The sequence below is a fragment of the Myodes glareolus genome, chromosome 23 (genome assembly GCF_982192425.1).
Source record: "Myodes glareolus chromosome 23, mMyoGla1.1, whole genome shotgun sequence".
NCBI classification, from domain to species: domain Eukaryota; kingdom Metazoa; phylum Chordata; class Mammalia; order Rodentia; family Cricetidae; genus Myodes; species Myodes glareolus.
The window spans coordinates 49,433,698-49,459,461 of NC_142048.1; the positions used below are offsets into that span (position 1 = coordinate 49,433,698).

Below are 25,764 nucleotides of genomic sequence, written 5' to 3' on the forward strand. Positions count from 1 at the left end.
AGTGGGATTATCTGGAAAATTGCCCCCACTGAAAGGGCAGTTCCTTAAAAATTTATTTATTCAATAACTTCTGCCATTTTCTGTGGAAAGACAAAAGTATGTTTGTCTATGACTCTGTCATGGTGTGCTTATGACAAAATCTTTAAGGAGAAGGAGCAATAACTGTCAATAACTCTTGAACAGTAAAAGGACGGCAGTGCTCTGAACTATCCTGACTAATTCTGAAGCAGCATCCACTGTCTAAAGTATTAATCTTAATTCCTAGAATCAGAAAACATAAGAACCCAATGTTCCAAGGAAAAGTTACTAATAACTGATTTATCTTAGATACTCAGAAAATACATAAACAGGAGCAATGTTCTGTGCACGGACTGATAACAAATCCATCTAATAACGCCTGTCTCCTAAGAACAAAGCAAACAAGAACCAGCGGAGCAAATGCACCATGACTGAACACTGTCAAGGAAACAGCATTAGTTGATTATAACTAAAATACAGACCAAATCCCAAAATACCAGAGACTGGACAATGGCTCACTGACAAGATGAAAATGGCTGGAGGTAGCAGATTAAGAGGAAAGCACAGCCATGTAATGAGACGGTACAACACTTACATGTATATACTGCTCTGGCCAAGAACCTGTTTGGTTCCTAGCCTCCCACAATTACCTGTGACTCCAGCTCCAGAGGATCTAATGCCCTCTTCTGGCCACCAAAGGAACTGTACTCACAGGCAGGTACACACAGACACATGGACACACAGAATTAAACATAAATATAAAAATTTAAAGATTCTTTAAAAAACATAAGGATTTAAAATAGAAGGTTGACCCATGGGAGAAGCTAAACACACGCACAAAAATTCTGACAGATGGTTAAAAAAAAGTACAACAGAGAACAAGTGGTTAGAGTAGATTAGGCAGGAGAAGAAAGGAAAACAGAGCAGGCTTCCTACTAGAAAAAATATTAAAATCAACCAAATGCTTTATGGAATTTTGCTTCACTAAATTAAAACACATGCTCTTTTTCTTGTATTTGTCCTTGTTGAGTAAAACATAAGTTGTAATAACAAAAATGTTTCTTAAATTACATAAATGTCAGGGTAAGACCATGATAGGAAGAGCTGAAAATATAATTTACAACATCATGTCTCTTACGTCTAACCAGAAACTTAATTCTAAAATTAGAACTCTAAAACACTGGCCTCTGTCTAAATGTGTACAGGCATAAGACCTTAAGGACTTACGTTTGTTTGGGGTCTTTTTGATTATTTATTTTGTTCTTTTTGTTTTTGTAGACAAGGTTTTTCTGTATAGCCTAGAACTTGCTCTGTAGACCAGGCTGGCCTCGAACTCTTGAAGTTCCAACGTCTCTGCCTCCCAAGTGCCCTGTAGACCAGGCTGGCCTTGAACTCAGAGATTCAACTGCCTCTGCCTCCCGAGTACTAGGATTAAAGGTGTGCACCACCACAAATGGCTTGATTCTTATTTTAACATCCAAATATGATTATTAGATTTTCAATGCTAAAAACTTGTCCAAAAGAACACCTTGAGTAGATAAATCAGAACTTGACTGAAAGAGTGCGTCATTATAAGGAGACAACTCTCTCACTCTATAGTCAATGAACGTCCATTTCTGTGGGGTGAGGGCATCGATATCCCAATAAACAGCTCCCGTTTCACCTCTTATTTATGTGATTTCTGTACCCAGAGATAAAATTGATGAGAAGTAGATTACGAGCTATTACAATCATGGAAAATAACTCAAATGTCATGCACCAAGTGGATGGGTTAACGAAGATAACGAATGTCTAGAAACAAATGTAGAAATGACTGCAATCTTCTCACTCATCTCTACAATGATCTTCTCTCAAGCTGCTCAGAGCCTTAAGAGGGTTGGAGCTGTTTCCTTAAGCCCGCCTGTCTTCAGCTGTTTACCAGCTTTCAATATTCTTATGAGTCAGTGGGCAATCCAGTCCAGGTGCAGACATCCAATACACTACTTCCAGCGTGAGACTTCCTGAAAGAATAGCCCTGGTCTGCTGGTCTCTATGAGGGCATGCTGAAACTAGGCATGTCACTCATATTCAAAGATGACATGGAAGCCAATCATGCTGTTTTCAAGGTAAGAGCCCTTAAAAAAAGAAAAGTTAAAAATCAACCAGATTAAAACCCCAAAATTCTTATCAGTAAAAAATCCTCACACAAAATGATACTTTAGCTAAAACTTAAAAATAAGTAGCATCAATAAGAAATTTTAATTTTTTACTTCAACTTTAAAATATACTTTAAAGATGTATCATAGGGCATATAACAACATTGCAAACAATAATTCTTGAAATTAATAAGAAGTATACATGGACATTCTAATGACTAATTTTTCAATTTTTATCTATCCTGAGTTCACTAAATGACTCAGTGCATCAGAATCTTTCACTAAAAACCACTTAGGGAGGAGCCTGACATGAAGGCTAACATGCCAATTGGATAAACACTGTTTTCTACTTTATGACTGTTTCTGTGTGTACCACGTGTGTGCCTGGCACCCGTGGAGGGCAGAACAAAGCACTGTGCATCAGATCCACTGGAAATAGAGTTAACAGTCGTGTGCTGCCACATGGGTGCTAAGAATTGACCCCGGGTTGTCTTAACGTCCAAGCCATCTCGCCAGCCCCTTGATGAGCATTTCACTATAGATTTCAACCCAAAATTCCCAAGTTAGTTTCTGAAATATTTAAACAAGACGTGAGCTGGGAAGCAGAATGCATGTCACTTCTCCACAGGACATCTCAAAATAAATGATGTTAAAGCAGTAGCTCTTCACCGGTGTATTATAAAGCAATCCTGGGATGAATGACATGACATACGTTACTGCAAAAATGATCTCTAACACAGAATACTATACCTTCATAGGGTCCGCCCACCGCCTTGGTGGCCCATGCTTCATTTAAAGGCACATCTTCTTGATTCGTAGACAGCAGTCGGGTGATGTACAACCCCCTATCTGTCCAGTGACATCTAGGGGTTTAGGAGAATGTAATTGTCCTTTCCTGGGCAATTTAATTCCACACTTCTGATTTTATTCCAGGGTTATACCAAATCAACCTAAAATTTTACATCTTGTTCCAACATTTAAAAAAAACAAGAAAGCACTTGGTCAGAAGAGGACTCCTGACCTTTTCTGAGTGTTGCCTATTGCTCAACACAAGCTGAAAAAGTGGGACCAAATTCCATCAGAGGGCAGAAAACCTGAGGACAACTTCAGTAATGCCCGCACCACCATAGATCACATTGGTTTAAGTCTAGCGAATGCTTAGGACGCCAGCGAGCTGCAATGTGTCCCCAGCGTGACTTTATTTGGCAGAAGCAGTCTGACACTAAAGGAGGAATGTACAAGTCATTGTCCTGGTAAATCATTATCCTAGAACCCAACAGCCACCAGGATAAAACCTTTACTCAGCCCTCATCTTAGTCCCTGCACCGAAGTGTCTCTGAGCCTCCGTTATCAGCCTCCTATAGCAGGAAAGCACAGAAACGCCTTTGCAGCGCAGTCGTCCAATTTATTTACTTATTTATTTTTGGCTGCCCTGAACTTTTTAAGGATTAAAAAAAAATGTATATTGTGTCCATGTGTAGGTCAGAAGACAACTTTGGGAGTTAGTACTCTCTTTCCACTCACAGAGCCCCAGGAATCGAACTCACGGCAGCAGGTTTGCTGACAAGTACCTTTTTACCTGTTGAGCCATCGTTGAAACTTTTAGAAGTACATCTTTAGGGTTGGATGGAGAGTGACAGATCACTCCTTTAGCATGCACGAGGCTCTGATCACTAGCACCACAAAATTAATTATTAGTTAATTAATAGAGGAACATCTATTTTATTTATTTAATATATGTAGTTGTTTCCATGCATGTGTGGATGTGCACCACATGCATGCCTGGTGCCATGGCAGACAGAAGAGGAGATTGGCTCTCCTGGAACTGGACTTATGATGGATGGGTATAAGCTGCCAAATGGGTGCCGAGAACCAAATTCAGATCTTCCGCCGGAGCAGCAAGTGCTTTTAATCACGGAGTCATTTCTCCAGTTACCCCGACCCTCCTCAAGAGCACCTTTTATAACTGCAAAAATAGCCTTTTGTTTTTAGATTGTTCAAATTATAAAGTAAACCTCCTAGGCTGGGGAGATGGGCTCAGTGTTACATAAGCATGAGTTCTGGTCCCTAGCACCAACATAAAAATCCCTGTTGTGTGGGATCTCTGGGGCTTGCTAGTCACCAACACAGCTCCAGGTTCAGGGAGAGACCCTGTCTCCAGGGAACAAGGCAGGCCATCTGACATCTTGCTTTGGCCTCTGTGCACTGGCAAACTGACCCCCCCCCCCCCGCCCCGTTCCGACAGAAATAAACCAACTCGGGAGAGAAGCTTGGCTGGCCCGGGAGCCAGACTACCTATTCTATTTAATTTGCACATCATAATCTTGGGTAAGAAAGCTTTGCTGCGCATTCATTTCCTCCCTTGGAAAATAGATTATAACTACCTTCTGCTGTTGAGACACAAATAAGTGAACATGAGAGGGGACAGGGACATTGGCTGGTACATTTTTAGCACTGGACAAACATTACTCTTCATTATTTTTTGGCACTAAGTTTTTACATTGTTTCCTAAGTGTACTGGTGCAGGAGACTTATCTGTATTCTGTCAATCATGTATTTTAATAAAACGCTGATTGGCCAGGCAGGAAGTATAGGCGAGAAAACCAGACAGGAAGTAGAGGTGATGTAATGAGAACAGGAGAATTCTGGGAAGCAGGAAACTCCCTCCGCCACTCCTGTGCAGACCACCGAAGAGGTAACATGTAAGCTGCCCCCGCTGGAAAAGGTACTGAGCCATTATGGCTAACATAGATAATGATAATGGATTAATATAAGTTACAAGGACTAATAAGAAGCCTGACCTAATGGGCCAATCAGTTTATAACCTTATGGAGTCCTGTATGTGATTTTCTTTGGGCTTACTGGCTGTGGGGTACTGGGCGGGACAGAAACCCCAACAAGCCGGCCCCTCATGTTACACGTGTACACAAAGTTTGCCCAACTAATATGTTACCAATGGTTCACGATATATTTGATGTTTTCCCATGATAACTAGTATTTACTCAATAGCCAGACAAGCCAACTCTGTATAGACATACCAGATGCTAAGGCAATTCTTAAAATAGTGCTGTATAAATAGGTACGGCCTTAAAAAATATATTGCATTTGAAGTGAGGGAAAAAAAACTGCACGAAACACTAATGTAGCAACATGAGGTCATTAAGATTAAACACCAGCCAGGCAGTGGTGGTGCACGCCTTTAATTCCAGCACTTGAGAGGCAGAGACAGGCAGAGCTCAGTGAAGTCAAGGCCAGCCTGGTCTACAAAACAAGTTCCAGGACAGCCAGGACTGTTACACAGAGAAACCCTGTCTCAAAACAACAACAACAAAAACAAAACAAAACAAAACAGAAAGAAAAGGAAGGAAGGAAGGAAGGAAGGAAGGAAGGAAGGAAGGAAGGAAGGAAAGAAAAAAAAATGAGGCCCCAAATGGCACTCTGTAAAAGACACACAAAGGAGTGGGATTCGATTACAGAGGTGAGGCTGGAGGAGCCCCACACATAAGGGCAAGAAGGACCTAAACAAAAGGAAACAGATCTATCTGGTGCAATGTTTATTCCACAATTGCTTTTCCTGGCCAGGCTCTGTCCCGGGCCCTGGAGATAGCCAACAACTAACTCACAGCAGAAACTGGTTTACTGTCTGTGGGCTAAAGGGCACCCACACCAGAGACAAGTTTTCCACTGAGTTTTGGCAATGTCGGGAACAGAACCCAGGGCTCCAAGCATTCTAGGCAAATTTTTACTCTGAGAGCCAAGTTTTGAAGTGATGAATGAGACAGGCCTGGCTTCCTGTTACATCTCGGATGACTTATGGACAGGAGCCGAGGAGACTGTGCCAATCCTACAACTTCACCAGGTGACAGACGCACAGAAATGACTGATGGGAATAATTCAGTAATTTTTCATGTATTGCATTACATTATAAATCTATCCATTGTGTATAGATTATATTAAAGGAACAGTCTCTGTAATTTTTTATACAAATGACATGACAGATTTACAAATTTCATTGTCACTCTTACTGGGATAGATTTTGCTCCTATTGCTAAAATTTTGCCCATAGGAAAACCTACTAAGGCCTTGCCTATTCCGCTGTCTGTTTGGGGGATTCCTTATCACTACCATCTCTTCCCTTTTTCTTTCTTTCATCTACCAATGACCGGCCCCCAAATATCAAGTACTTGAAGAGGCACCTATGTGGTAGCAAGAATTAGTCACACAGAAAAGAATTCACTACAAAGACAACTTGCATCCTTCTCCCCCCCCCCCCAATACCTCCCTCCGTCCCTCCCCCAAGGACATCCGTCCTCAAGTCAAGAAAGGAACCCTTTGGTAAATACCAACTAACAAAGCTTTTCCAACTTCCATTTCTTCCTGATGACACACTAATGGAATTTTCTGATAAGTTCTAGTACGCTAATTTACCCTCAAGCACAAGCTTCCAACCACTTCCTTCGGTCTAATTGTCCCAGCCACGTCTCCTCTCATGCTGCAAGGCTCTACCGTCACCCTCACAAGTCAGTTCAGAACTGTTATGGCTACATGAGTCATTAAAATTTATAAACATATTCTAATCTTATACTGGACAAAATACTGAATATGTGTTTTAAGATACTTAAACCCAAATTAAAAAGTTAGGCACATAAAATGTTTTTCCATTCAGAGATACGCCTACCTCTGCCTCCCCAGTGCTGGAATTAAAGGCATGAGCCACCACTGCCCAGCTGGGCACATACGATTTTTACAACCACCTACAATACAGAAAATCTAACATTCTTAATATTCAAATGCTCAGTGAAACCCTGACACGCCTGAGTGCGGTGGTGCACACTTCTGATCCCAGCACTCAGAAGGCAGAGGTGAGCAGGTCTCTCAAGTCCAGGGCTATCCTGGTCTACACAGATCCAGGTCAGCCAGGGATACATAGTGAGACCCTAAAAAGATCTAAAAAGAAAAAGAAACAGAGACACTCCAAAAATCTAACAGCCTGCGCACTGTTTTCTTAGTTTGGTGTTGAAAAGATAACCTTGTCACACTTTTGCCCTAAGTTAGGAACTGTACTATGAAATACAAAGGACTCTTGGAGTAAGGGTCGCTCTGGCTCTCGGTACCGTTGCTTGATGCACACCCTAGCCTGTCCATTTTCTGGCCATATTGTGCAATGGGCACTTGGATAAGTAAGAACCATGCGGCTTTGTAAACTGTTTAATACCCAACGGGATTAACTGCAATCCTATGAACTTTTAAAGTCACACTAACTTGCTGAGTTTCTTTATGTGACCAACAAACACCCTGATTTTCACAGAAGAAACAATTATTTAGTGTAGACATTCTATATGGTAATGCATTCGAATTAAACCCACGTGTTGTAAAACTATGGACATTCTATGCTTAGGCGAAAAGTTACCCTTAAAACGAACTGATATAAAACATCTATGAACGTCTGGCACTGTCCTGGCAAACACGCAGCAAACAGCACAGTTACCCTTTCTAATTTTTTCTAACCTTAAACTCAAACTAAATGGTTAAAAAATTATGTACATGACTGCTTGTATATGTAAATGCAGATATATTGATACTACAAAAAATGTTGCTATGTTACTGTATCTAGGGAAAGGTGAGTTTGGAAGAGGCAAGACAACTTGCTGAAAGTTACAGTATTAATTATTTGATCTTATCTGTGCATACCAATTCAACGGAACCGCTACAATGCGAGCACGAATTATAACTAGAAGTCAGTTGATCCAGGAGAACTTGCCCCGCTGGAACAGCTAAGCCCTTAAGCACGTGGACAATGGGCCGCTTTATTTGCATGGTCAGGACTAACCTGGGGACTGCTCGGTTTAATGGCGAAGCTGCTATCCCACACACATTCATCACCTGCCTCACGCTGGGAAACGTTCTCGTTCAAGTCGCTACGCAGAGTTCTTTTTATTTCCTCCCTCCCTTTTTAAAAAAACACACCCTAGCCATTCAAGCCAAGAATGAGAGGGCGCCCGGGCCACTTCCAGCGTTAAGAACACTTCGATCGCCTTGGGCTCGCAGCGGGGAAGATGAGGAGACCGAGCAGCAGCCAGCCAGCTTCGTCTCCGGAGCACGCGCCACCCCGCGACCGCCCCACCGCCGAGGGCCTGAGCCCGCCGCTTCCCGCCCGCCCGCGCCGACCCGGACCGCGGCTCGCGCAGACGGCCCGCTCCGCTCTCGCCAGAGGCGGCACCGGGGCCACCGCCGCGGCGGCGGCGTCGGGCTCGCATCCCGAGAGAGGGAGGGAAGGAAGGAAAACCAATAACAAAACCTGGCTTCTCGTTCCCTCCGGAAACCGCGGGCCGGCAGGAAGTGACGAAGGAGAGGTCGTCCGGTTCGCTGGGTCTCGGCCCGCGCTCCCCGCCCGACTCCCGGAACAGCCGGAGCGGAGCCGAGCGGAGCCGAGCGGCGCGGCGGCCTCCGCACCTCCGGAGCCGCAGAGCGCTCGCCCGCTCGCTCGCCCGCCCGCGCGCGCGACCGCGTCACCGCCCCGCCCCGGCCAGCCGGCCCCGCCCCGCCCCGTCCGGTCCCTGTCGCGGGGTTGTGGGTCAGACCCGGGCTTGGGTCTCCGCTGCCGACGGCACGACTGGAACGTTGGACGGCCTGTCGGGAAAGGACCGTCCTGTATGTCACCGGGAGCGGATTGCACAGGGCACGTGGCTGGAGGAGGCCAGGTTTGGGCGTCGGATCTGTGTGCCGCCTCTGTCCCTTCCTTCCTGAGCCCGTGTGGCCTTGGGGTGACAACCACCGCTGTCACCTGTTACAGAGTTGCGGTGCCTCCAAGCAGGCTGGTTGCATACAATATCATTCGGTTGTGAACTGCCCAGTGCTCAAGTCTCAGATGTCCTCCTTCCTCAGGCCTGTGAGCGTGCCCCCTTCTGCTTCAGGACCTCAAACCCCATAGTGTCTCAGAGAACCAGGAGAAAGAGTCTTCCTCTCACAGGGCTTGGATTTTGATGTTAGAATTGGTGTTTAAGCTGCATTTCTATGGGGGAAAAAAGCAAACGTTTCAGACGAGAGACCAAAATAACATTCTAGGCATGGTGGCAAGTAATGCTCACTTCTAGAACGGTGGAGACAAATTTAAGAACTTAAGATAATGTCTCATGATTACCAGAAAAGAGTTTTTTCATCTAGAAGTAGGTCAGCCTTAAACTAAATCCTAATGGATGCATTTCTGCATATCTCTGGATGTTCATGTTGACTTGCGACTTCATCTTCCTACTGTAACGACAGTACAAGCGTTACTTCCCAGGATAACCGAGGGAAGGACTCAGTTTTCTCGAAAGAACTCTGACTGTCACCCCCTAGCAAAAATCTTACTGGACCATTAAGTACATAGAAATGAACCCCTGAACATTTTATTGAGACCGAGGATGAAGGGTGCGTTTGCGCACACTTGGTTAGACTACACCTAGTGTGTGGGCGGACTGGTCAAAGTACCATGTCTGCCCCGCCACTCGGAGCTCTCCATTCCCCGTTGTCCTACGGAGCGAGCATGCTCTTGATCGTGTTAGGACTAGGAGAGGCCTGCCTTCCGTGCTAGTCTTTCATAGCTGCAGGTCTAAGGCCATTCATCTCCCAGGACCCATGGAGGAGAAGTGTTATTGCATAGTACTGATGTTTTATACTAAGTGTTGTATATCTCAGGATTCCACTTTGCCCCTCTGGATCAGCAGTCATCAGAAAACTTTTTTCTAGATACAATTATAGAGTGGCCTAGTAGGAAGAAGCCATGTTCTGGATAGGAGTGTGTCGTTCACTCAGTGGCACTTGGACAGCGTTCTGTCAGAAGTTGTAGCAAGAAGTTAATATGGTTCAGATCCAATGGGCATTGGGAAGCACTTTGTTAATTTGTCAGATAAATAAATGGCGCTCACTCCGTATCCAGTGGCCATTGCCGCCTTATCCCATTTCTTCCCTAATTTCTTCACTCCCGATTCTGAGTGCTCTTCTGTTGCTGCATGGTTGTCTGAGCTCCCTCCGGCACCTCCAGCCACACACTCAAAACTTACCTTCTTCCAGACGGCATCATGGTTATTGCCCTTTTGGCATCTTGGCATTTACAATGGTCAAAATGACACATACTAAGGGAGGTTGTAGTGTTTGGTCCTCCAGAAGTGTCTGTATCTAAAACAGACTTGATTATTTACTATAAATCAAAAAAAAAAAAATCAGAGAACCCCCTGGAGTTGAATTTTAAAAAATAAGAGTTGAGCACCTGATTCCTGTTCTTCCACTCAACCAAAAGCCCATAGCATTAATCATTAGTATTTAGTAAGAGCTACCCTCCTATTTAGATCTTAATGTTTTAAGTCTTTTATAATGAAGTTCTCTTTATTGTTCCTTGACCAAAATATTTTCACAAGACGGGTGTTTGTACCCATCGGACCCCAATACATGAAGTTCCTGTTGTCTCCGATGTCAGGAGTTGAAACCGGAGGTCTATTTGTCTTGTCCACTCTACTCCAGATGAGCGCGCTAGGTCTCCATACATCTGGCAGAAACTCCAGGTTGAGTGCACGCCACCTGGCTTAGAGCAGCTCTTTCCTGGAACTTCATCCTGTATTTTATATGGACAAGTGGGAAGAAAGAAAATACAGGCTAATTAACCTGCCAAGGGAAACAGCCTTAATGGCATTTGCCTAGCTTACAGAATAGACTGCAAGATATTTTTGTAGAAGAACTTCTGCATCACCTTTATTGTTGAAGCAGAAACAAAAGACACAAGAGCTTTGTAACTAATGTCTCAGACCTTTCAGGCATTTCTTTCCTTGGACTAAAACATGCCTTGGTAGATACCGCATTAGGCTTGTTACCTGCCATTTGCTCATTCTCCTTTTTGTAGACTCTCTAAAACACTTCTGAATTGCTTTCATGTTTTCTATCATTTAACCGAGACTCATTTTCTGTTCAACACAAGGGAAGAACCCTGTTCTTAAGGATAAATTCAGTTCTCACACACAAAGAAGAAACCCTTATTCTTTTACTTGCTGTCTGATACATTTGTGGTTATCAAACCAGCTTTCCGTGGGAATGTCCAAAGAGTGCATGATTACGAATAAGGAGCAACGTAACTTTTTATCTCATAGCTTCTTTTAGCCTAGTTTGACAAATGGGCACAGTTTGGCCCACCTCCAAGTGTGCAGGCATGTTGGGAGGCACATGAATCGCAGTTAGTGCCGGCATGTATTTTCTGGCTTGTTGTCATAGAGAGACAGGTCTGCTAAGACTTCTGCCCATGGTCTGAGTCTGTGTTTCTAAGGGTTCCGTGTTTTCATCTGAATGACAGCTACAATGTGAAAACTGCAGTACCATTTCACATTCAATTCTTTTAGCAGTATTTTTACCCTACATTTCAACATTTATGTAAGAGTTGTAATATTTCAAAATTAAAAATGGGGAAATATGTTTTGTATCTTTATGACCAATATCTGGGCTCAATATCCCTTTTCCTATAAGAACCAAACTAAAAATATATTTTAGGTTTCATAAATACTGAGGAAAATTGAAGCACATTTAGGCTCATAATGTACCTACTTAGGGACTGCAGGGTAGGTAGTTCAGGGTAAAGAGCATGTTTAGTATATGTGTGACCTGGGTTTGATCCCCAGTACCCCTAAAACAAATGCAAAGAATGAACGTCATGTACCTCTTTCCAAGTGTAAAATCATTCTTAGCTGGGCCATGCAACAACAGTTGGTGGCCATGTCTCGTCACCCTTCCTTTCTCTTGCAGATCCCATGGCTGGAAGTTATGGCGTGATGGGTGATGATTCTATTGATTACACGGTCCATGAAGCGTGGAACGAAGCCACCAATGTATACTTGATAGTGATCCTTGTTAGCTTTGGTCTCTTCATGTACGCCAAGAGGTAAATAAGGGCAAAGTGTTTACGAGATTTAAAGGATCATGATGTGATTTGTTGTTGTTTGTTTGTTTGTTAAATGCATAAAAATATTTCTTCAGAGCCGGGCAGTGGTGGTGCATGCCTCTAATCCCAGCACTTGGGAGGCAGAGGCAACCGGATTTTTGTGAGTTCGAAGCCAGCCTGGTCTGCAGAGCGGGTGCCAAGACAGACTCCAAAGCTACAGAGAAGCCCTGTCTTGAAAAAACAAACAAACAAATATATATTTCTTCAGAAATTGTGTCACTGGACTGAAAGGTGTTGTCTGTGCAGGCATTGGCAACTGAGGCTTGATCTGGAACTCATTTCCATATCAGTTCTGTGTAACAGGACCTGCCGCTCAAAAGTTTGGTTGCTATCACTTCTAAAGTAGCCTGACTTCATCACCAGCATTAATGCTCTGTCCCCTGCATTGAACCAACTTTAAAAGTATTTTCGGTTCAAGCGTCTGAAATACAAACACACTTGCTGCCATGTAGTCAGCAACCTCCGTCCACCTTCTCCTTGTTGACCTGTTGACGTCCTCCTTGACTGTTAGGCATGGCACTGTACTAGTTTGCTTCCTATTGCTGCGATAAAGACCGTGACCAAAGTGACTTGCAGAACAAAGAGTTTGTCAGCATACAGGCCGTGGTCCTTCTTGAGAAAGTCGGTACAGGAACTCAAGATGGGAACCTAGAGGCAGAAACTGAAGCAGAGGCCATGGAGGAACATTGCGTGTGGCTTGCTTGTCTCTTTATCTTTGTGTCATTGATATCCCATGTGGTCCAAATTCCTAATAGACATTTTCTGCCTTCATTTCTGGCGTAGCTTAGTTTAAATGTCCTTTTTAACTCTTCCTGGTTTTCTGCCCCTAAGTCCAGCAAAACAGTGATAGAATTAATGATGATGGTGATGGTGGTGGTGGTGATGGTGGTAGTGATGATGGTGGTGTTGATGGTGATGATCCTGTTGGTGGTAGTGGTGGTGATGATGGTGGTGGTGGTGATGGTGGTGGTGGTGATGGTGGTGATGGTGGTGGTGATGGTGATGGTGGTGGTGGTGATGGTGGTGATGGTAGTAACGATGATGATGGCTAGGGTGTGTATTTTGAAAAGGAAACACAGTATTTTACTGGTAGGTATATATTTCAGGACATTCTCTACTGAGGATTTAAAGAGTTATTAAGTAGTTTATAATAATAATTAATAATTTCTGTTTGGACTTGGGTACACTGCACCTACTTATACTTGCCCTTGCATGCCCAGCAGCCCCCTCTTAGTGGCTGCACTGCCAGGTATGGGTGTGAGAAGGTGCCACATGTCAGCACAGATCCACTTACGTGTGACAACTTTTCTCTAAAAGAGCTGCCGCCTCCTTCCCACTTTTCTTTTAAAAGCAGAGATGCACTGCTCTCGTTTCTAAAAAGATACCCCGCTGGAGCTATGTCATTAAAGAACATTTTTATCCATGACTTTCCCAAACTAAGGTTGGCTCACATCCGGTATATTCCCCACTGCAGTGATTTGTCTTTAGCTGGATATTGCGAAAGAGAGGAATAGTGACCTGCTTTCTTGTTTATATACTGTTGTTTGTGATATGCCATTTTCCCTAGAACTTAGTGTTTAGCAATACAGTATTGTGTGTGTTATAATGTGTTGAGCAGCTTTCTTCCTTGTGATACCATGCTCTACACAGAGAGCTTGTATGTTAGTGAAGAATAGAGTACTTCACAAGAAGAATTTGTTTCATGCTTTTAATGGATTGTGAGACAATTATGTAAGTTTTCAAACAAATCTGCATTGGTTTTGTGTTTTAGGAATAAAAGGAAAATTATGAGAATATTTAGCGTGCCACCTTCAGAAGAAACCTTGTCAGAGCCCAATTTTTATGACACAATGAGCAAAATTCGCTTAAGACAACAGCTGGAAATGCATTCCATTTGTAAGTATGTTCTTTGCCGAGCTGTATGCATGGCGTGTTTTAAATAGATTTTCTATTGAGCTCAGTTAGCAAAAGGTTATAAAATATGGTTGTTTATAGAAACTTAAACCTTTTTCAGACACAACAAGGCAGATTTATCCCGAAGTTATAGCTGTTAAAGCTTTGGCCTTTCTGTCGCCTGAGGCCTTCCATAACCTTGAGAGGTGATCATATTCTTATAAGTTTTGCAGAAATCGAGATTATAATCACCATTTGATACCTCCATTTCTTCTTCTTCTAATTCCTCCTCCTTTGTACTTCTCATTTGGGATGACATTGAAATGATCAAACAGTAGAACACCAAAGCAGTGTAAGAATGGCTGTCAGAACTTGCAAGATCAAGGTACAAGACCAGAAGTTACATTTAAACAATATTGATACAGCCTGTAGTACCAGTCACTGCAAGCATGGATACAGGAAAAAATAAACACATTATATATGTATACATATATAATGAAATGTGATCATATGAAAAACAGTAATCTTTACCTCATACTAAGAATGCTGGAGTCTCAAGAGAGACATTTATTTTTGGTATTATAGACACACACAAGGTATTAGGCTCAATAAAAGGACATAGAACAGTATCTACTTAATATTGGGGCTCGGGATTCCCCCTCTGTTGATATGTGGGCTCAGTTGTGTACCAGGCCGCTGGATGTTTCAGCTCTTGTGTGACTCTGGAGCTCTTAGACAGGCAGGCACCAGCTCTAGACGGGGAAGATGGGCCTTGCGCCTCTGCTTGTCTGTTGCTCACTGATGAGCTCTAAATGCACCTCATGCTGAAAATGGACCATAATGATTTACTTCCTAACTTCTTGTTCCCTTTTATTTAAAGCTTACCAGCCTTATATTTAGGTTTATTTAACTTTTTTAGTCTAACATTTTTGGCTCTATCATAGGACTGATGGTCTGGTCTAGTATCTAAAAGCATTAGATTATGTGGTTGTGTTTGGGTATTTGTTTGCTAATTTTATTTTAATGGGTTTTTGCTAAAGCTCTTTTAAAAAGAATAATGTATCACTCTACTGTAGTTAATATTTCTGCTACAATTACAAAGGGAAGTTAGGAATGGAGCCATCAACCCTTTCTTTTTTTTTTTTTAATCCTTTCAGCCAGTGTGTAAGTGGATCATCAATTTCTGACTTTTTGTTAATTCACTGGCAAGGGTCTCTGCTTCAGTTGCTGCCTCCGGGTTCCTGCCTTGACATCCCTGTATGATAGACTATAAACTGTCAGCTGAAATAGACCCTTTCCCTCCTGAGTTGCTTTGGCCATGGTGTTTATCACAGCGACTGGAGAAAGCACACCAAGACGTGCACACCCCGACAGCCGGCTGCCACCCCAGGTCTTCACTCAGGTCTTCATTCTGTAGAACACGTGGGGGTTGTAAACAGGAAGGCTATCCTGGACTTTTAACCTGGATCTTCCTGGTCACCTTGTGAGGGGAGCATAGGAGCTGACTCTCAGCCTCGCTTCTCTCAAAAGTCCTCTTAGGCTTCATTCGAAGTGTTGGGGAGAGACCAAGATCTGGCAGAGTGGGACACCCAAAGGTGGGGCAGGATGCATCTCCTACACACAGAGACCAAGGGCTGCTCTTTCCCAATATAGCAATCCTGGAAGATGTCCATCTCCCAGATTGTGAGAAGCAGTCCCCCTCACTTTATAATAAGAACGGTGGAGCCACAGAGTAGCCAAAGCAAGACAGATCTATTTTCAGTTATGCAGAAACGAAAACCAGCCTATACAGAAAGGGAAAAATGGCTGATGCTCCTATTTGGCACAAAACAGTGGCTTTTATGTCCTAGTTGCAGTTTTTGCTCCTTTTAATCCTCATTGGTTGAGTTCTTTAGAGAGACCAATCTTCCCAGAGCCTTAGCGTTACTCCCTCGCCAGATTCCCCAGCCGTTGGTTCCAGACCCAGCTGTAGCTAATGAATATCTTGAGGCATTTTAATCCCCTCCTTCCTTTGTATATGGGCTCATTGAAACAGCAGATTTCCTGTAACTTTTCACCCCAGACATACAGGTGCCAGCTGCCAGCTAGGAAAGGCAGATGCCAGCGCCTCCTGCTCGTCTGGGTTCTCGGGTGAGATCTGAACAGACCTGTCTCTGAAAGTAGACCATAACTAATTTCTTACAGTGTGTTCCTCCCATACCTCTCCATCTCCACAAATCTCCCTCAACCTCAAGGTCTCGTCTAAAAAACAAAAACAAACCCCGTTAGTTCACTTACTACTGACCATATGTCCATGGGTATAGGGCCATCCACTAGAGTGTAGGCAACCTGTCAGTGACCACACCCTCAAAGAAAGACGCTTCTCCCTCCCTCAGGCAGCTGTTAACTGCCAACAGCTCTTCAGTGAAGGTCAGGGCTTTGGGAGATCCTCCCCATGTATGTGCAAATTTTAGTTGACTTGATCTTGTGCCCTTCCTGGGCACATAATCCCTCCTTCTGTGAGTTCATGGGTCCCATAGCCATGTTATTTCCAGAAGACTTCTCCCTGCCCCCTGTCTATTATGGTCTTTCTGTCTTCTCTTCTGCAATGTTCTCTGAGCCTTGGCAGTGACAGGAGATGTGTTATTCAGTAAAGATGTCCCATTTAGGGGCCAGGAGACAGCTCGGTGGTTCCAGGAGACCCAGGTTTGATTCCCAGCACCCACACTGTGGTTCCCGACCCTCTGTAACTCCAGCTTCAGAGGATTCATTTCTGTCTTTTCCTCAGGCACTGCACACACAGTTCACACATATGCATGCGATAGAATACCCATGCATGTCCATCAGTCTACTTTGGTTTCACCTAGAATTTGCTGCCAGTGCTCAATGGATCATGCCCAGTCGAGACTTACTGGTATATTGGCATCTACGTGTGCTCCAAGCTAAACCCACAAAACAAAATGTTTGAAACCAGGCTGTACATCTGAGAGAACATGTGACATTTGTCTTACTGGGCCTGAGTTACCTCATTTAGTATAGTTGTTTTATAGTTCATCCATTTCCCTGAAGATTTCATGATTTTATTTTTCTTCACAATTGAGTAGCATTCCATTGTGTGCATGTACCACATTTTCCCTGTCTGTTGATGGACACGTGGGTTGATTCTGTTTCATAGCCATTGTGAGTAGAGCGGCAGGGAACATGGACGGGCACGTGTGTCTGTAGTAGGTTATAAATTCCTTTGAGTTCATGCCCAGGAGTGCTAGAGCTGGGTCGTATGACAGTTCTATGTTTAGCTTCTTCTGTAGGCTTTTAAGTTAAATATAGTAAAAACAAAAAGGTGGTAATGCCAACGTGCCGAAATAAGTTATTGTCAAGTACGCAGCCCTAAGTGGGACCCCTCCCACAAGGCTCAGTGCTCATCAGGGAAGGAAGGGGGTTGGAAAGATGGTAAGAGCTAGTGGCAGATCCTTGCCAATAAGCCACAGCCTTGTGCCAATACACAGGTTAATAAAATGGGTTAACTTAAGATATAAGAGTTAGTTAATAAGAATCCTGAGCTAATAGGCCAAGCAGTGTTATAATTAATATAGTTTCTGTGTGATTATTTGGGTCTGAGCAGTCGGGACACAAGCAAGCAGTCTCCATCTACATACATGTGTATGTATGTATATATGTATGAAAGTCTCAAAATATAAATTAAGATATATTTTTTAAAAGTAGCAATATAGAGTAAGAAAGAAGAAAAATTTTAAAAATTTAATAGCTTACTCAATTTTTTCCTGTATTTTAAAGTTCAGAATGATCCTGATAGTTAAATAATTATAAATATCAGGTATATATAAATAGTGCCAAAATTAGAAGATCTTAGAATATAATTAACTTCCTCCAGAGAAAAAAACAGTTGTTTAATTCTAAACTAATTCCTTACCATTCATCATGATTTAATTAGGTTTAATGACATTAGCTAGTGATTATTTTATTCTTTATCTTTCTTGTCATCATTTTTTCATAGCAAGAAAGTATGAGTATCAACAGCCACAAAGCCAAGCTGACAGTGTGCAGCTCTCGTTGGAGTGAAACTTCAGACTGAGCAACGGACGTGATCGTGAGGCAGCATGGCACCAAGTTCCAAATTCCCTCCCCTAATCATGAGCGGCATTCAGAACACTTGTCAGATAAAGTCATCCCCACCCCCACCCCGCCTCGGCTCTCTTTCCCTGCTTCCTCTAGGACTCTCTGCTGAGGTACAAAACGCTTAGAAGGAAGACACTTGTAACTAGGAATGGGGACTCTCCCTTCTGAGGACCTGTGATGTCTTCAGGATACAGCGAAAAGTACAAACATGTCTTCGGAAGCAAAAATCCTGGAGTTAACGTCACTTGGGTTAGAATGTTTTCCCAGCGTGAAATCCTAGCTGCCGAGGTGGTTTGCTCTTTGGTTGTGGTCCGTGCTGATGAGTTAACATCAGTAGCAGACTGATCTGTGTTACTGACTCTGGGCCCGTGATCTCGGCTTCACGACCTGTGTGACACCCCTGAACTCGCGCTCTCTTCTCCGCCGTGAAGCACAGCCCATCTGCTGGTTCTTGATGCTTTCTGTACCGAATTTGCCTCCCTTTGGTTGTAATCCCCAGACTTGTCGTGTTGTTTCTGATCCATGCTTTCTTTGCCCCCACGGGCTCTGTGAGGCCCTGCTGTAACACAGAGCCATGTCTGTCCTGCCGTTGGCAACTCCATCACTGTTGAATGTTACTGTCTGGGGCCCTCTGCTTCTTAAAGTTTTGTTGACACCCAGCGCTCTTGCCTCGTTCTGTTCTTTACAGTGGAATGGTAATTTTTTAACTTAACTTTTCATGCTTAGTCATGTAAAAGCTGGCTGGAGGTAATGGTGGAAGCCAGGCAGAACTCAAACTGAAAGCTACCGTCCCACGACCTTGATGAAGGCAAGGGTCACTAGAGAAACCGGAACAGATGCAGATAGCACAGGAGAAAGTGAACGACACAAGGGGACATGTCACAATCTGCTTGTATTACTGCGTTATAGATGACCCCTGAGCTGAGTCTATAAGGCAGACTGCCTGGAGCCTGGTAGAGAGAAAACAGCTAAAAGACAACAACAACAACAAAAAATCTGAATTGTGTCCTACTACAAACATTTTAGTTTGATTCCTGCCAAGTGGATTGCCTGATAGAACAAAAATCGATACTTCAACAGGAATTAATAGAGCCAAGGGACTTTGCCCCATGTTGCTCTTTATGTCCGGTATAAAACAAGAGGCAAGAATGGAAAGAACAGGAAATGTGACCCAGAGTCAAAGTGGCCCAGAAGCAAAAGAAAAAGCAATTAGCACAAAGGGATTTCAAAATGTCCCATATGTTAAATCTCCAGACAAGGACCTGAAAGAAGCTGTCCTTAGCCCCTGGTGGCGTGACTTCAGGGGTTCTCAACAAATTAGATCAGCCCCTCCCCTCAAACTCCATGGAAAAAGTAATCATGAATGGCAGGAAAGGAATAAAAGAAATACAGAAGTATTCGAAGGTAAGAGGAATTCAGGCATCCCATACAGCCTTCAGGGGTGTTAGCACGAACTTCGGGTTTAAAGAGAGGAAGATTTGGTGTGGTGCAATGCGTGCTCTGTGGTAGGGTTCACGAGTCAGGCAAGGGCCTGGAGACTGAGACACACACAGCCACACAGGGACATGGGTGCCAAGAATTCTCAAGGAATATCCTTTAGTGTGTTCCAGGGCAGCTTCTATAGGGTCTCCTTGACCAATGGCCACGCCCTAACTCTCAGCTGCAAGCCCAGCAGAAACCACTCCCCTGCCATCAGGAACTCCCGAGGGTCTCGTGCTCACAGCAGCTGCAAAGCAGGCAGAGGGTCACAGGAAATTCATGGTCTGGGGGTCCACAGTCCCCAACAATTTGGAACAGGAGCATTCTCAACCCTGCACACACATGTACATTCACCATATATGCTTGTGCACACACATACACAAACACATGATTCGAAAAACTATTTTTTAAGAAAACAAAATCCAGTAAGTTAAAAAAAAAAAAAGACCATGAGGTTGAATTATATTCGGGGACCCACAGGTCTGTAGGTGCGTGGACGACTGAGGAACATGAGTTCAGACCAGAGATAGGCCCGGGTCTAAATATCACCCATCTCTTGCTAGGTCTGCTTTGTGCTTTGTGGGTCACCTTGAGAAACTATACCCAGTGTTAACTGCTCAGGGAGAGATGACAAGATGCATATCCCACTACAGTGGTTTCTGTCGTTTTATACTTCCTTTAAGTTAACGTATATGACTTATGCCAAAATGAACTATTACTAGGATAAAGGCCATGGGAGAGAAATGTTTGTGTCATAATTAAGGACAGAAGTTCTTTACTTTCAATAATAACATAAAGCAGCAGAGCTATGACTATAAATCACACCAAGCAATCCTGCTGACCATCTCAGCCTTCCTTTCTTGCCTGTCTCCATTTCTTTTTGTCAGCTATGCATTCCCAGAAACACTTTCTCCAGGGGCTCCCAGTGGCATGCTGGGCTCTCCAGGGGCTCCCAGTGGCACGCTGGGCTCTCCAGGGGCTCCCAGTGGCATGCTGGGCTGGTACCCAGGCAATGTCCACTATTCTTCCTGTCCTCCATTCTGATCTCTCCAGTCTTTCAGTCCTGAAGCAACCTGCAGGTGAAGCTCCTCCTTCTACCCCAGCTCCATTCACGGGGGTCTCCACCTCTTGGTGCAGACTCAGCTGTCCCTTTCATCCCCATCTATTCAGACTTACCTTTGTCCTTTAAGCCTGCTCGCAGGGGTCTGCCCTCCCACCACACTTCACGGCCTCGGGACTGAAATTCTTGCTACAAACACAGCCCCGCTCAACCTTTCCTCCTCACTCATCTCCGTTTCTTTCTGCCCCCCACTAACCTGCAGAAACGCTCTACCAAGGACCGCCCACCATCACCACATTTGCCCAGGATTCATAGAGGGCAACAGCAACAAAGACCAGAACAACTGCCCAGCAAAAAAAGACCAGAAAGCAATGCCAAGAAACACATCAATTATCATAACTTCAGATACTTAGTCTCTGCAAAACCAAACATGAACAGCCAAGACAATGTGCTTTCTTCAGAACCCAGTAATCCTATTACAGCAGCCCTGAGAAACACAATATAACTGAAGCAGAAGATAGGGGTTTCAAAATGGCAATTATGAGTATGGTCAAGGGCCTTCTAGAGGATGTAAATAAATCTCTCAATGCAGACTGACAACGCAAACAGTTGAATGAAACAATGAAAACAGTCCAGGACATGAGAGCAGAAACAGAATCACTGTCTCAGGGTGTCTACTGCTGTGATGAAACACCACGACCAAAGAAACTTGGGGAGGAAAGGGTTTGTTTGGCTTATATAGCACAGTCTGTTGAAAGAAACCAAGTCAGGAACTCAGAGTAGGAGCCTGGAGGCGGGAGCTGATGCGGACAGAGGCCCTGGAGCAGTGCTGCTTACTGACTTGTTTCTCATGGCTGCTCAGCCTGTTTTCTTACAGAATCCAGGACCACCAGCCAGGAATGGCAACACCCACAATGGGCTGGGAACTTCCACATCAATTACTAATTAAGAGAACTCCTTAGAGGATTGCTTACAGCCCAATCTTATAGAGAGATTTTCTCAACTGAGGCTCCCTCTTCCCCAATAACTCTGTTTATGACAAGTTGACATAAAACTAACCAGCGCAATACTAAAGAAAAAGCAAACTGACATAGAACTGGGAATGAAAAATTGGGGATGTCAAAGAAAAACAGGTATGACGCCTGATGGACAGACCACAAAACATGGAAGAGAGAATCGGGTGTTGAAGATCAGGTTAGCTTGATCAGAAAGAATGTTAAATCTAAAATATCCGAACACAAAACATACAGGAAATCTAGGACACTATGAAGAGACCAAATCTAGAGATAACAGAAACCAAGGAAGAAAGAAAAAAAAGCAGATCAAAGGAACAGATTATACTTTTAACAAAATCATAGAAGAAAATTTTCCTGCCCAAAGAGGTGCCTATAAAAGTACAAGAAGCATACAGATACACAGGGCCAGAAAAGAAATTTCTCACAACTCATAATCCAAACAATGTACAGAACAAAGAATATTAAAAGCTGTAGGGAAAAAAATACCAAGTAACATATAAGGGTAGGCCCAAATAGGCCCCAATTAGGATAACAGCAGACTTCTCAATAGAGACTCTGGAAAACCAGAAGGGCTTGGCCCGATAGTCTACAATCTGAGAGACCATAGATGGTGCCCAGACTACTATACCCAGTAAAGCTATCAGTTACAACAAATGGAGAAAGAGAAACAACAAACCAAATTTAACCAGTAGCTTTACCCATCACGATCTACAGAAGGCACTACAAGGAAAACTTCAGTCTGGAAAGGTTGACCACACTCAAGAAAACAAAAAGAGTAAATAATCTCAGACCAATAAATCAAGGGGGACACATCATAACAAAACACAGGAACCAATAAGCACTCTTCATTGGTAACTTTTAGTTTTAATGATCTCAATTGCCCCAGTAAAAAGACAGACTAGCATATTGGATAGACAGTAGGATCCATCTTTCTGTAGCATTCAGGCAACGTCTCACCATCAAGAACTGATGTAGATGGGCCTTCTGTTATGTGTTATTTTCATTGGTTAATAAAGAGACTGCCTTGGCCCTTTGATAGGACAGAAAATTAGGTAGGTGGAGTAAACAACAGAATGCTGGGAAGAGGGCAATGAGGCAGACGCCATGGAGCCAGTCACCAGGTCAGACATGCTGAATCTTTTCCGGTAAGTCACCACCTTGTGGTGCTACACAGATTATTAGAAATGGGTTAATCAAGATGTAAGAGTTAGTAACTAACTCTCTAGAGATAATGGGCCAGGCAGTATTTAAATGAATACAACTTGTGTGTTATTATTTCTGGGGCTAAGCTAGCCATGTGGGAGCCAGGCGGGATGAAATGCAGGCCTGCCCACAGCTCCTCACTACAAAGAACAGACATCACCTCATGGTAAAAGGATAGAAAAGGCTATTCCAAGCAAATGGACCCATCTTAGCTACTTTTCTATTAATTACTGTGAAGAGATGCCATGACCAAGCAATTTATGAAATAAAGCTAATTGGGGCCTAGCTGACAGCTCCAGAAGCCAAGTCCTTGATCTCATAGTGTGGAGCAGTGGCTGAATGTTTACATCTGATCCACATCAGGAGGGAGCGGGGAGAGAAGAGGGGGAGATCTTGTCTGGACTTTTGAAAGTGCAAAGCCCACCCCCAGTGACACACCTTTTCCAACAAGGCCACATCTCATAATCCTTCCTAAACAGTCCACCAACTGGGACTCAAACATTCAAATATAGGAGCCTATGGGTCCATTCTTGTTCAAACCACCAGATTCCACTCCCTGCACTCCAGAGGCTTGTAGTCACACCATACTGTCAAGTGCATTTCTTTAGTCTCACTTCAAACGTCCCCATAGTCCTACAGTCTCCACACTGCTTAAAGGAGTAAAGTCCAGTCTTCTCTGACTCAAGGCAATCCCTTACCTACAGCCCTCTGTAAAAGCAAATCACACACTTCCAAAGTGCAATGGCACAGAATAAACATTGCCATTCCAAAAGAGAAGAAAGGGCATGGCTCAACAGAATGTGTGTCGAGCATATTCAATGCCGAATTCTAACTCAGCACTCCCCAAAGTGTAGAGTAATATAGACTAAGTTGAGTGGGTGAGGCCGCTTCTGTGTAACTATTAATAATAAAGCTAAAATGATGCTTTTGCTATAATTACGTTTTGAACAAATTAGTTATTGTTTCTTGTGAAAACTGTCATTATTCTCTATATAAAAAAAGACACAGCCAGGCGGTGGTGATGCACGCCTTTAATCCCAGCACTTGGGAGGCAGAGAAAGGCCGATCTCTGTGAGTTCGAGGCCAGCCTGGTACACAAGAGCTAGTCTCCAGTAACTTACTTTTTCTAAATTTGACCCTACCTCCTAAGAGTTCATTCAGTTGTAATTAATCTTTTGGTGAGGCGTGGTCACAATCCAAAGAACTTTGGATAACATCACCGGCTGAAGATCAAGATTTTGGGGGTATTAGGGTCAAACCGTGGTAGACGGTTAGTGTATGGTCGATCATGGAGAGCATTCTTATAGTGTGTATAACATATGCATTGGGCGTTTAGTAGCCAGTACCAGAAGAGGGCAATTAAGTGGAGAGGCAAGTTAGCAAGAGTTATCTTGTCATTAGTTTGGTTTTATTCTAATGATGAATAGAAAATTAAGGAAAAAAACTCTAAACTAAGCATAAGGGGCAGATAGCAACATGGTGTACAAATTAAACAATGCACAAGTACATGCGTATGAACAATATACACTGAATAAAATAAAATGCAAAGTATCATGCAGGTATTTTCTATTATATGAAAACAGAAGAATGCATTTTTAGAAGATCAGAAGACTTGGGAGAGGATTCCAACACCCCTGCCCCACACCTTGCTGCCAGGGTCGGCGGAATTCAACGAATCACTAGCCCAGGCTCACAAGAGGTCTCCAGCAAGACCGCGGCACCAACCCAGGTGCTTGGGCACTATTATGACCTCTGTGTGATGGGGGAAGTGTGGTCCTGCCCAGGGCCATAACACTCTAAGAGGAACAAAGAAACCCACATGTGTATCTGGGGTGTCCACCCCTCAGGCTCCCAGAAGAAAACACCAGCCCACCAGGCCCTGCAAGGGCAGTACTATGGCTAGCAATGATAATGGGGAGAGAGACAAAAGTGCTTCATGTCCTGCAGGCAGACGCATGTCTGAAGAGACAAAAGAGATGAGAAGCAGGCTGAGATGGGTTGTTTCCTTGTCACTCACGCCATGGTGATTGATGTGTGAGCCTGGGCTTCTGCTGGGGCCCACGTCTGGCTTCAGACTCTGAAGCAGCCAAAGTCTGTGTTGATGTTCATGGCTCCCGATACCAGCAAGGGTAGAGAGGATGGGGCTGTACAGAGTTGGCCCCATATCCTCACTGCCTGTAACACTGGAGAGACCTGGTCCTGCCCCTCACTGACTGATGCCCTCAGGAAGGAGGGTCCTGCACCTCACCTGGGCAGTACAATAGTTCATGGGAATGGGTGAGCTGGCCCTGAGGGCATGAGAATTGGAGAGCAGGTCAGGACCCTCTTGTCTGCCATGTGGTGTCATGGGTGAGGGAAAGATCCCCTCCTCCCCTCACCTCTCAACACCTGCGGCAGATGGGGGACCTGACCCAAGCCCTCACCAGCTGCAGCACTCAGGAGAGCAGGCCCTGGGCAACACAAAGAGCCAATTCTGTTGGCAGGAGGTAGGACAGCCCTGAGGGCGTGAGCATGGGAGAGCTTTCCCCATTGCTCATCTGTCTTGTGGTGACTGGGGCAGGGGAGAGATGCCCCCTACCCCTACACATCAACACCTGAGATTGGGAGGCATGATGCGAAAGACACAGACAGAGAATAAATAAGAAATAAATAGAAAGATCAGCAGGGAATCCAGAGTTGAGTGTATCGTATTTTGCCCTTATAAGTTTTTCTTCCAGTGCTACAGTTTATATTTTTGTGCTGTGCAAAATAGTGTTTAGAATCGCGGAGTGTAAATAGCTGGGGAATCATTTGACAAACAAACAAGGCAGAAGAGAGATTCACGGATGGAATAATTACCTTTTGACCTTGTCTGAGAGGTAAAACCTTGGCGGCATTTGGTGG

At 43.9% G+C, this 25,764-nt stretch overlaps 2 protein-coding genes across 4 annotated transcripts in view; one reads left to right on the plus strand and one right to left on the minus strand.

Annotated features, from left to right (window-relative positions):
* Slc20a2 (solute carrier family 20 member 2) overlaps nucleotides 1-8,586 on the minus strand; it is a 91,919-nt gene extending 83,333 nt beyond the window's left edge. Inside the window, exon 1 of the mRNA XM_085680702.2 lies at nucleotides 8,452-8,586. The gene's annotated coding sequence lies outside the window, so the exon portion shown is untranslated. The remainder of the gene's footprint in view (nucleotides 1-8,451) is intronic.
* An 18-nt stretch (nucleotides 8,587-8,604) lies between these two features.
* Smim19 (small integral membrane protein 19) lies at nucleotides 8,605-18,782 on the plus strand. Of its 3 annotated transcripts, none has more exons than XM_085680706.2 (4): nucleotides 8,605-8,854; nucleotides 11,919-12,054; nucleotides 13,886-14,010; nucleotides 18,002-18,782. In XM_085680706.2, the coding sequence occupies exons 2-4, from the start codon at nucleotides 11,924-11,926 to the stop codon at nucleotides 18,064-18,066; spliced, it is 321 nt and encodes a 106-aa protein (XP_085536832.1). In that variant the 5' UTR covers nucleotides 8,605-8,854; nucleotides 11,919-11,923; the 3' UTR covers nucleotides 18,067-18,782. The 3 variants fall into 3 exon arrangements, with proteins under 3 accessions (XP_085536832.1, XP_085536831.1, XP_048312277.1); XM_085680705.2 differs by having other exon boundaries at nucleotides 8,605-8,804; XM_048456320.3 differs by lacking the exon at nucleotides 8,605-8,854 and adding an exon at nucleotides 8,913-9,042.
* The last annotated feature ends 6,982 nt before the right edge of the window (nucleotides 18,783-25,764 follow it).

What these genes read in the sequence shown, in the direction of transcription:
- Smim19 (XM_085680706.2), top strand. Translation starts at nt 11,924, where the DNA reads ATGGCTGGAAGTTATGGCGTGATGGGTGATGATTCTATTGATTACACG. An exon ending in CTCTTCATGTACGCCAAGAG is followed by an intron (nt 12,055 to 13,885) that starts GTAAATAAGGGC and finishes TTTGTGTTTTAG; the next exon opens with GAATAAAAGGAAAATTATGA. An exon ending in GCTGGAAATGCATTCCATTT is followed by an intron (nt 14,011 to 18,001) that starts GTAAGTATGTTC and finishes ATTTTTTCATAG; the next exon opens with CAAGAAAGTATGAGTATCAA.